Here is a 12099-nt window from a genome sequence, read left to right on the forward strand (position 1 = left end):
TCTGGTTGGACTTGATGGACGGATGTTTTTTTTTCAACCAAACTAAATGCAACTATGTAACAATGTGTGCAGTGCTGCATACCTCTGTTGGTTTCATTTAATTTGCAGACTGACTAGCAGCACTGCCTATTACATGCTGAGGCTCCATATACTGATCATTTCAGATAACTGTTAGGGCCCTTTTCCACTAGCGGCGTTTGCGATGCTGAATCGCAAAAACGCAAACCGCTAGCGATTTTACAATCGCTACGGTTTGCTTTTTAACATGGGAATCGCGGTAGGTCATTTCCACTACCGCGATTCGTTTTTGCGGGGAACGCGAACGCGCGGCGGAGCGATAATTGCCGCGATTTTGCTATGCAGTGCATAGCATAGCAAAATCGCGGCCGCAAACGTCGGGGGAATCGCCGGTTTTGCGATTCAGCAATCGCTAGCGTTCAGCGTGAACGCTAGCGATTGCAGGTGGAAAAGGGCCCTTAATATGTTTTACCCTACTTGTGCATTCTCAAAAAAATCAATGAAGAGCACTCTTGGGAGGACTACCATCCACGGCCATTACAGGGGAATGCTGCCACGCACCAAGAGCATGGCCCTTAATTTTGTACACTCTCACTGAACAGGTCCTGAATTATTTCATTATGACACCCGCATTAAGCACAGGGGATTATAATTTGATTTTTATTTATGTACAAATGTAAAGATGCATTGACAAAACACACAAAAAGAAAAATATTTTAATATATACTGTATATCTATATAATTTATATTGGTTCCCTCTTAAAATCAAAAAAGCAAATGTGAAGAATTGCAATGCAAAGGCTTCTAAAGCCTATTTTCTTTTTTTGAGGGGCTTCAGTGCTTGTAAGATAAAATACTGACAGTCCTCTACCAGGTATAATCCTTCACTGGACAACGTGCTGAGGAGGTCTCCATCTGAGATTGCCACTTTGTTCTCAGAGATCATTATCCTTCCCATTCTGCATAGTAACAAATGCAAGGCAGCTGCTGGGAGCAGAATATATGGAGCACGGAATGCTTAATTAAGGCTAGATAGAGGACAGGTTGATTATGTCATTATATACCACACTTGCTCTTATAAAGAAGATAACAAGGTGATGCCAAGGTAGCTTTCCCTTCTCTGCTTTTCCCAGCACGTTTTTTAACAAATATTACAACAAAACACATAAAGCAAAGCTTTCTTCAAAGACTTAAAACAACTAAATGCTAAAACATACTATCGCTGAATAGTTCAGGAAGAAACAATTGTTTGTAAAGTGCAATAACCACAGAAACTAAACGTTAGCTCAGTTGATCTGATATCAGGGTTGCTATGATCTTCTGCACTTTACACACAGTCATTGCTCTTACTGCCTACAGTCAGAAAATTAATCAGTGCTCATAGGTCTGAGGGGGTTCAATATACCTGTACTCACTACAAGTTCAACTTTCCATCATTTGAATGGATAAAAAGGTTGAGTGCCAACCTCCAGCAACTAGATTTAAATATTCCTTGTTTTACCTTTATTAATTTGGAACAGTCTAGGAAGCGGAATACCATTCTATATTTAATGACCAGGCTAAACATTTTATAATCTGGATATCTAGTTTATACTCAACACTATGATAAAAAGTGTCAGCGAATATAAATATCTAAATAGTGGATGGAAAATGGAAATTCACCTGAAGATTTACCAGTATATATTTATAAACCAGCTTCACACAGAATAAATAACGTCAACTCTAAAAGAACGTTAAAGATGGATGATTTAATTATTTATAGAAAAATAAAGTATTGCCAGAAGCCATCATTTAGAGGGGGCTAGATAACGGTGGTGGGCACAAAATCATGGACTATAATCATGCTTTCTCTCCTGATATATATATGCTCTATATTAGGGGCCATAAGTGACTTTTTTTAATTTAACCGTTATTTTTAACCAGTACAGTCTTCAGGTTTTTCTTGTTCGTTTAATGACAAAAATGAATAAAAAGGAGGACACCTTCAGTTTCCAGGAGTGGCATCAAAAAAAATCTTATTTGTTTTAAAAGAATGATTTCATGAAATATTTGGAAACACACTCATATACTGTCCAAGTCAGTTCATATGCGGCATCAACAACTTTTTTTCATTTATCCAAGGCAGACCAGCGGAAGCAAGCAGTAACCAGTGTGTCGTGAGCTTCATGATCCTCTCTTCTTAGCAGTGCACTCTACATTCATCCCAAAAAGAGACAACTCTTCAATCCTCAGCAAGGGCAATTTGGTAGAAGTGGGGCACATTCAATTTATCCTTGACTAGCATCTTCATTTTTAGGAGTGAAAGGATGGGGGCTGGGAAAAAAAAGGGTTGGGCGGTGAAGGGACAGTTAGGTAAAATAAAGACAAGAAGTAATCGGAAAGAAAACATCTCTCATTTCTGGGCATCTTCATTTGTAGTAGCATAGTTAAAAGACCAAGAAGGTTAGCAAAATATTTCAAATGTCACTGTTGGCGAGAGCCACCATTTCTTCTAACTGAGGAGCTGTCGGATCTCCTTATGCATGTGACAGAGGAAGTCTACATAGGAAGCCCCTCCATTTAGGTTCTTGTCTTCTACCAGTAAGTGTTTGAAGAACATCTCAAGCTTGTCGTCCTGCTTTACAACCAGCAACTAGGAAAAACAAAACAATTTGTATAAAATACAGGCACACATTTTGTATCCCATCTAAACTAAAGCAATCTGATGGTGACAGTCAAAGACTTGCAAATAATTCCATTTTGATGCAGATTTTAAGCACTTTCATGTAGCTTGAAAACAGATCAATGAACGAAGCTGCTGCAAAATTTGATTGGTTCTTTTTAACCACTTGCCGACCAAGTGGTTTCCTATTGATCTGTGCTGGGTGGGCTCTTCAGCCCCCAGCACAGATCGTATTGCAGGCAGGGCGATCAGACTCCCCCCCCCCCCCCCCTTTTTTTCCCCATTAGGGGGATGTCCTGCTGGGGGGGGTCTGATCGCCGCCGCTCTGCTGTGCCTTGCGGGGGGGGGGGGGGGGGGAGGGGCTTCTCAAAGCCCCCCTCCACAGCGCTATTCCGCCCTCCCTCTCCTTCCCTCCCTCTCCCTGGCTCTGTAGGCGGTACAGGACAGCGATACGTCCTGTACCGCCTCTGATAGGCTTCAGCCTATCAGACCGTGGCGATCACCAGCCTATCAGAGGCCAGGGATCGCCGATCTCCTTTACGGTGCTGCTGCAGCTGCAGCGCCGTGCAGTGTAAACACCGGGGATTTCTTCCCCGCGTGTTTACATTTCGCCTGCGAGCCGCGATCTGAGGCTCGCAGGCAGTTCACGGAGACACCCTCCGTGAACTGACATGGAACGGCCGCGAGCGGCCATTTCCATGGAAACCCACAGACAACCAGTTTACGCCAATCGGCGTTAGCTGGTCGTCAAGAGGTTAAAGCTGAATTTGTATAAAAAGCTGCATCAACTAAGTTATTCACATCTCATTGACCATCCCTAATGATGATCCACAAAAAGATTGTTTTTACAATAATGTTTGAGATTTTTTCAAAAAAATGTATTGTTTTTCAACCTTAAAGGACAACTGAAGCGAGAGGGATATAAAAGCTGCCATATTTATTTCCTTTTAAGCAATACCAGTTGCCTGGCAGCCCTGCTGATCCTCTGCCTCTAATTGTTTTAGCCATAGACCCTGAACAAGCATGTAGCAGATCAGGTGTTTCTGGCATGATTGTCAGATCTGACAAGATTAGCTGCATGCTTGTTTCTGGTGTTATTCAGATACTAATGCAGCCAAATAGAACAGCAGGGCTGCCAGGCAACTTATATTATTTAAAAGGAAATAAATATGGCAGCCTTCATATTTTTTGCTTCAGTTGCCCTTTAAATTTTAATTTTAACTTGCAAGGAAATGCAAGGAACAGTGTCATCTCGGGAAGTGGACGTATTACTTGTGAAAAGGGAGACATTTTTAACTCTCAATGCCATATTATTTTTCCACTCTTCAACCTTCATGTACTAATGCAGTTCTGGAAAAACCATTAAGGTTGATAGTTGTCCCTAAACATTAAAAAAACAAAAAAACAAAAAACAAAAACAAAAAAAAAAACTCAACATTTAATCAACTGATCAATTTATCCAACTGAAAATGAAAGATGGTTGTACACAGGTTGATTTCGAAACAATCAGTTAGAAATGTTGTTGACGTCTTCACATGAACAGCAAGAATTTTAAATCAGATGTATATGGTTATCAAAACTAATTTGATTCCACTTGGCACTTGCATGCTTTTGTATTGTTCAATTTAGTACAACTTACATTCTCAAAATCTGGTATGCCTACCCGAGTAAGTACTTATGTGGCGCTCAGGGGATACTTGAATTTGTCATAGTCAAATCATAATAAATTCTAAGATTAAGAGATAATTTATGTAAAGGATACCCAAAGTGAACTGACCCATGTAAATAGTGGCTACAGGCATGTGTGGGCATGAGTCCTTATGCTTTCAGCCGTTCGTCTGCAAAAAGGCCATATTAGTGCACATGAGTCAGCCAGTTTGCGCACTACTGTGCATGCACTGGCCCGGCGCTACACCTCCACGATTCATGGCTATGATGCTTACCGTACTGCGCATGCACTCCCGACCACAGGATCCCGACAGAGGCGTCGCGTCTCCAGGCCAGCGCATGCGCACTATTGTGCAACTTGGCTGACTTGCATGCACTAATGGGCCATTTACAACAAACTGAGGGGGATGGCAGTGATCTGAGGGGCAGAAAGTATGACTCCTAGCCACACATGCCTATAGCCATTTATACATGTCTGTATACCTTGGGTATCCTTTACCCTCCCCAGGACCACCTCACGCCGGTGGGCGTGGCCACGGTGGCAGCCCCAGGACCACCTAACTGATCGGTGTCAAGCCCTGGGGCTGCCGTTTGCAGGAGATCGCGCGCATCTCCTGCTCGGGGGAGGGGGCTTATCGCCGCTCGGGAGACTTATAGTCTAACGTGTACAGCGCTGCGATCAGCAGCAGCGCTGTACTGGAGACAGCTGTGTACCACAGCTGTCCCCTCCTGAGGCTGGGGAGTGATCGGCTGTCATAGGCTGAAGCCAGTTGGATCAGACCCCACCAACAGACAGCTCTGTTGGTGGTGGTGGTGGTGGTGGTGGGGGGGGGGGGGTTTGGAAATCACTAGTGTGCCATGTTGTGCGGGCCTGCAGCTTGGCCTTGAAACTGCAGTGGCCAATTAAACTGTGCACTGTGGTCCTGAAGTGGTTAAAGGGAAGGTGATAGGGATATGGAGGCTGACATGTTTACTTCCTTTTAAATAATGCACATTGCCTGGCTGTCCTGCTAATCCTCTGCCTCTAGTCCATTAAAAACCATAGACCCTGAACAAGCCTGCAAATCAGACGTCTGACAAGATTAGCTGCATGCTTGTTTCAGCCGTGTGATTTAGACCCGACTAACCAGAAAGATCAGCAGGATTGCCAGGCAACGAGTATTGTTTATAAGAAAATCAATATGGCAGCTTCCATAGATCTCACACCTCGGGTTCCTTTTAAACACTTAAGACTTTTTACAGGAACTTAAATAAAGAGAAAGTTCTGAATACCACAGAGCCTTTCAAATCCTCAGTCCAGCCACTCACTCATTCCTATGCCCGGCTGGGTCAGCACTCTTTGGGCAGTCTTCAGAAGTACTTGTGTCCCAGAAGGTTGTGCAAGGAGTACAGAAGACCCAACTGGTTGCATACTTCAATGTGAGACAGCGCAGGAACGACGGGACAAATCGACGACTAGGGAGGTTCTATGGTACCCAGAACATTCCCTCTACATAGGAATATATTAAACCTTCCTTATTTCAGCATCTCTACAGCATTATGGAGTACTCCTTGCAAATGTATATGTACCTGGGATGATACCCACAATAGGGGGTACTTGAGAAACACCATCTTTAATAAAGGTGTACATGCTGTAAAAATGTTAAGATAAATTGTAGTACAATTAATCTGGAGAAAGATTAACAATCTGTTTAATCAACTGTTTAATCAACAGCAGCTGAGTTCATTAAAACTATAGAAAATATTAATCTATTAGAAATGTCTATGGGGACCTTAGGTTGAATAAAAATATCAACTCAGGTCACCGTAAAAATCTATATAATCTTGTTCAGTTAGACATGTTACTTGATATAGCCAGCAGCGTATACACATAGTCTGAGGTTCACCTGATTCCTCCACCCTCTGTTTTCCTTCTGGAAACCCTGCCTCCATTGAGAAAAGCACTGTGGCGGTATACGGATAATGCATTGGTTTATAGGCAATATTCAAGGTTTTCTCTCAACATTTTACATAAACAAAGGCAATAACGCTATAGCGCCTTTCTCAATGGCAGAACAGTGAGAGAAATTGGCTGAGCCTCAGACTATGTATATATGCTGGAACTAGCCAATATATATTTTGCCCTCAGGTTACCTTTAAGAGTAATCTACACAAGGTACAAACACTCTTCAGCTTATAGATATACTATGTTGTATAATAAGGCTGTGTAATCCTTTTCACAGTATTCTAAGAGCTAAAGGGGAATAAAATATTAACTGGATCTTGGTAGACAAAAGAATAATTTCCAACATACAATCACACGTATCTGATAAACAGGGCTATAAGATGAACAGCAAGCTATAATACAGTGAAAAGAAATGAGATAAAGAAGTCAAAAGCAATAATTCGTAAGCTTCCTACCTTCATATATCGTGGTCTTTGGGCTCTGAACGTGGTGATAATTGCATGCATTTTATTTGACACTGGATTGTCAAACACTGGTAATGCACTCTTTAAAAAAAAAAGGGAAAAAACAATTATTTAGAGCCATACTCTGAGCCTCTTTCATACCCTTTTCAAAGCATTTAGGAATGTGTTCACATTTACACAGTGCACATTTACTTTAAAGATACACTTAAGCCAGAAAAAAAAATGAGTTTTACTCACCTGGGGCTTCTACCAGCCCCCTGCAGCAGTCCTGTGCCCTCTCAGTTACTCACTAATCCTCTGGTCCCCCGCTGCCAGCTAGTTTCGTTTTTGCCGACAGGCCCGTCAGGACTGGCCACGCGTAGCTTTTTCCGCATTCCTGACTGTAATTAGCGCTATTGCGGGTACAAAAATACACGTTGCCGCATTACACACGCATAGATATGCGGCAACGCGTATTTTTGTACGCGTTGTGGCCCGCAATATCGCTAATTGCAGTCGGGAATGTGGAAAAAGCTACCTGACGGGCCTGTCGTCAAAACGAAACTAGCTGGCAGCGGGGGACCAGAGGATTAGTGAGTGGCTGCGAGGGCACAGGACTGCTGCAGGGGGCTGGTAGAAGCCCCAGGTGAGTAAAACTTTTTTTTTCTGGCTTAAGGTTCACTTTATTTCTGAGACCATTTCATACCTTGGTGACCAGAGCAAGTTATGCATTGCTTAGATTTAATCACTTATAATGGCTCATAACATCTATATGTATTAAATATATTATATATATATGTATTAAAGAAAAAAAGCTAAAAGTGTTGATGAGACCACTATACCTTCTTTTCTGTGACTTTTTCAAGAAACATTCCTCCCCTTATATACATTGCTTTTTCAAAAGACATTTTTTGGTGAGGTACAAATGCATATTATTGTTTGTCCCTCTAGACAGCAAACCTGTATCTATCTACACAGTTTGGGTATACAGAAGTGCTGTCAGACTGAAACCATTTATTTATATTTCCATAAATTAATGTACTAGGGTGCCCATATTGTAGAGAACACACACATTCTGGTTAATGTTAATGTTAAACACATTATCCATATAAGACTCCAGTGTAAGTGTTATTCTTTACTACTAGGTTCCTTTCCATGGATGTCTTGAAATATGATTATGGACTTCAATAGCGAATAGTGACCGTCTCCTGCAGCATATAGAGAACACAAATATAACTAACTTGCCCCTGGCACAAAGACCCTATTGGAAGGTCATTAATTCAATATAATGCTACTGCTAAAGTTATGTAGACAAAGTTCTAATTTGAAGGGTAAATTACTCTTTTCCTGCTCTCAAAAACACCAGCGATGTCACCTATTTTTTTCCAATATAGAGTAACCAAAATGTGTGATGTGGGCCCTTTTATACTTAATGCGATGCATTGCGTTTTAATGAATTTTTTTCCTTCATAACAAAGCATTGTTAAAAAGCTTTACGTTTTTCAACAAATAGTGTGAAATAGGCCATACGGAAAGATGGACATTACCTTACACATCAGTTGCAGTTGTCCTTTCATTTACAACTGACAGCAACTCATAGTGTAAAAGGACCCTTAAAGCAAAACTGAACTGAAAGTCAAATGAAATATATGCACATCATACTTACCTCCTGCAGAGTCTACTCAATCTTATTCTCCTCTCCTGCATCCTGTTTGTCCTTTGCGATCAATGGCATTCTCAGTCCTCCATTTAGAAAATGGCCACTACCCCATAACAGCTTCCTGGTCAGCACACTGTTTAACTGTAATGTAGCCCACTTGAGCCATAGGGAAGCATGGACATTACCTTGCACATCAGTTGTCCTTTATAACTGACAGCAACTGATTTATTTCAGTTCTGACAATATCTTGTCAGAACTGGAAGGGATCATTGTTAGAAGAAAATGGAGAGCTTCTGAGTGGAACTGAAAGTGAGGTAAAAACGTAACATTCATTTTCAGGTACATCATGTGTTTAGTTTTAATAATTTTTCTCAGTTCAGGTCCACGTTAGGTATGGTACATAATAAAAAAGGCATGTAGAGCATTGTGCATACAGAAAATAAAAATCATCAACAAAGAACAAAGCAACTCTACAATAAACCACAAACAGCTTGTGTGTACATGCTTGTCCCTTTCCCCTCCCAAAAACTTTTTGTACATTTAGGAAATTAACTTAAAAAAATAATAATGCCATGACTCACCATAGTAGAGTCTATCTGGCTAAATGATGACACTCCAAAGAGGTTCTGGATAAGAGCCTGCTGCACATTTGCACCAACCCATATAAAGAAGTTCAAGCCATTCTCCAGCAAATATATTTCCCCCTTCGAAAGACGTTCTTCAGAGGCACGGATAGCTACAGGCAGAGTATCGCTGGAAGGATCCACTTTGGTCTGTATGAATAAAGAAAAAACCAAACAAACTTATTCCACCGTCTACAGCAATAAGAAATGTTTTTTTGATTCTGCTAGAATAGAAAGCAGCACATAAATTCTAGTCCTCAAATACCTACAAAGCTAAAGGATATTTTTTGTTAGTACTCTTATATGGCAGGACAGTCATTCGAAACTGGAACCCCGTTTTGCGCAGTGTAATCATCCCAAACTTAAAGGATACCACATGTTTGCAAATCTGTATGTTAAACAAGGTGTGTATGAGGATCTGCAGATATCAGAGACTATGAATGCATTTTGCAAGAATGGATCTTTTTCAGGAACTGATCTTTTGCAAATACTGATCTGTTGAATGTGTACAGCATCTTTGTGTGCAGCATCTTGCAAAGATTTTTATCTGATGGGGAGTTCAGCTCAAAAGAATAGACTGTGTAGAGTATGGCTCTCATACTACATGGAAGGGGGTAAAATTGGTCTGTGATCTTTCATTTTCCAAAGACTTTTATCTCAAGTGTGTATGTAGCTTAAAGGCCCATACACACGTTGGATTTTCCCGAACGACGGGTCATTTGAACGTCCTGTCGTTCAGTCGTCCGCACGCCAAATCGGGCATGTGTACAGTCCGTCGTTCGGGTGATAAGACTGGTCTTGAGCGATCCGCCCGGCGGATCGCTCATAATCAGACATGAACCGCAATGCAGAAAACGTCATACACATGACCCTGTGCAGAGTGAGCTGGCAAGAGTCATATGCATGGCGCCACCACCTCGCCCAGTGACATACTCCCCGCTGGACAGGAAGCACGTCACTAGGATTCCCTGGTTTCCTCATTATATTCACATTGTTCCACGCATGCGCGCTGCACCGCCGCCAACATGTTCAAAATTTCTGCATCAACCATTGATTTTTCATCACTTCTGCTGACTACTGCATGGGGGCAGATGACCGACGGTAACAAGCTGTTGACTTTGCCGCGGCTCATCGGCCGATCGAGTTCTTCCGGCACAATGCGAAGCAGTAAGTGTTCTAGGCCCCGTCGCTTTGCATTGTTGTTGCTTTACCCTACGGTAAAAACGGGTGACCCAACACACACTTGCACGGCTAGTGTAAAAGGGGCCTCAGTGAGAATAGGTGTTGTAAAAGACAACTGTTACATTTTAATGACAAAGTAAAATCATTACAATGCATATGTGAGAAAATCACTTACAAATGGCAGAAGCCTTGGATAGAAGAAGACATTTGAATCTGCAACATCCATGGAGGAAATAAGCTGTCGTATATAAGCTCGGTCATCAATGGACACCTCAGCACCAGGCTGTAATACATCGCTTTTGAGTACGCAGTTCAGGTACACAGGAAGCAGCTTCATGCATTCTGGGAGAATTAACTGGCAAGGAAAAAAAAACAATTCAGTATAAGTGAGGCCTAGACACATTCTTTTCTGAGGTATGCTGGTGTCAGATCATAAAGTATAAGACAATAGAAAAAGAAGAATTCAGAATTTTTAAACTTATGACCATTTTTTCTTTCATTCCACCCTGGCTCCTTGAATTAAAAAATGCTTTCAAAAAGCTTCATGTTTTAAAGGAGAACTGTAGTGAGAGGTATATGGAGGCTGCCATATTTATTTCCTTTTAAGCAATACCAGTTGCCTGGCAGCCCTGCTGATCTATTTAGTGGCTGAATCACACCAGAAACAAGCATGCAGCTAATCTTGTCATATCTGTTAAAATTGTCAGAAACACCTGATCTGCTGCATGCTTGTTCAGGGTCTATGGCTGAAAGTATTAGAGGCAGAGGATCAGCAGGACAGCCAGGTAACTGGTATTTCTTAAATGGAAATAAATATGGCAGCCTCCATACACCTCTCACTACAGTTCTCCTTTAATCTTACAAATGTTTGCCTGTAATTTTATATCTGAGTGTAAACCGCCAGCCAGTTGGGAAGTAAAATATCAAACTCATTGTGATTAGTGATAGTCACGTCCAGGGGAACCCACAGGAAAACGGGAACTGTGTGATCAGCTGATACATTTGCAAAGCTCTGATTTGCTGTGATTACAGCCTGCTTTGGCACATATTTATGACTAACAAATCAGGGACTTGCATACCCATCACCTGACCACACTGATCACATGCTTCTCCATGAGTATTCCTAGATATAACTTTTACTACTTGTGAGCTTAAAGGGAAGGTTCAGGGAACTCTTGAAAAAAATAAAAATCCCTATCCACTTACCTGGGGCTTCCTCCAGCCCGTGGCAGGCAGGAGGTGCCCTCGCCGCCGCTCCAGAAGCTTCCGGTCGTCTTCGGTGGCCGACCCGACCTAGCCAGGCCGGCTGGCAGGTCGGGCTCTTCTGCGCTCCATGGCCGGGCTCTTCTGCGTCCCACGCGGGCGCGCTGACGTCATCGGACGTCCTCCTGGCTGTACTGCGCAGGCGCAGAACTACTGCGCCTGCGCAGTACAGCCCGGAGGACGTCCGATGACGTCAGCGCGCCGGCGTGGGACGCAGAAGAGCCCGGCCATGGAGCGCAGAAGAGCCCGACCTGGCAGCCGGCCTGGCCAGGTCGGGTCGGCCACCGAAGACGACCGGAAGCCTCTGGAGCGGCGGCGAGGGCACCTCTTGCCTGCCACGGGCTGGAGGAAGCCCCAGGTAAGTGGATAGGGATTTTTATTTTTTTCAAGAGTTCCCTGAACCTTCCCTTTAAGCCAGAGTTTCTCATGACAATACCTGGCCTGCAGAAGAAGGGCTTGCACAGTTCTTGCGATAGCATGCCAGAATTTGCGCACACTGATTTATCAGGGTGTCTCGGACAGACTTTGTTGGGTTATTCAGAACTCCTCGGAAAGCTGCAAAAGAAAACAGAGAAAATGTTCACTTTTATTGATAAACAATCACGCACTAAACAATGATGGCTCTTTCACATCAG

The 12099-nt window shown here is 42.6% G+C and overlaps 1 protein-coding gene across 5 annotated transcripts in view; it reads right to left on the reverse strand.

Moving 5' to 3' along the window:
- Positions 1–1746: 1746 nt before the first annotated feature.
- Positions 1747–12099, reverse strand: part of SEC24C (SEC24 homolog C, COPII coat complex component) — a 72809-nt gene continuing 62456 nt past the window's right edge. For all 5 annotated transcript variants that reach the window (XM_068258046.1, XM_068258044.1, XM_068258043.1 and 2 more), the window contains 5 exons: positions 11901–12019; positions 10377–10556; positions 8978–9169; positions 6749–6838; positions 1747–2650 (listed from right to left, as the gene is read on the reverse strand). In XM_068258046.1, the coding sequence (XP_068114147.1) occupies positions 2510–2650; positions 6749–6838; positions 8978–9169; positions 10377–10556; positions 11901–12019 (722 nt within the window). In that variant the 3' untranslated portion in view covers positions 1747–2509. The remainder of the gene's footprint in view (positions 2651–6748; positions 6839–8977; positions 9170–10376; positions 10557–11900; positions 12020–12099) is intronic.

The sequence above is a fragment of the Hyperolius riggenbachi genome, chromosome 10, assembly GCF_040937935.1.
Source record: "Hyperolius riggenbachi isolate aHypRig1 chromosome 10, aHypRig1.pri, whole genome shotgun sequence".
In the NCBI taxonomy this organism is placed as follows: domain Eukaryota; kingdom Metazoa; phylum Chordata; class Amphibia; order Anura; family Hyperoliidae; genus Hyperolius; species Hyperolius riggenbachi.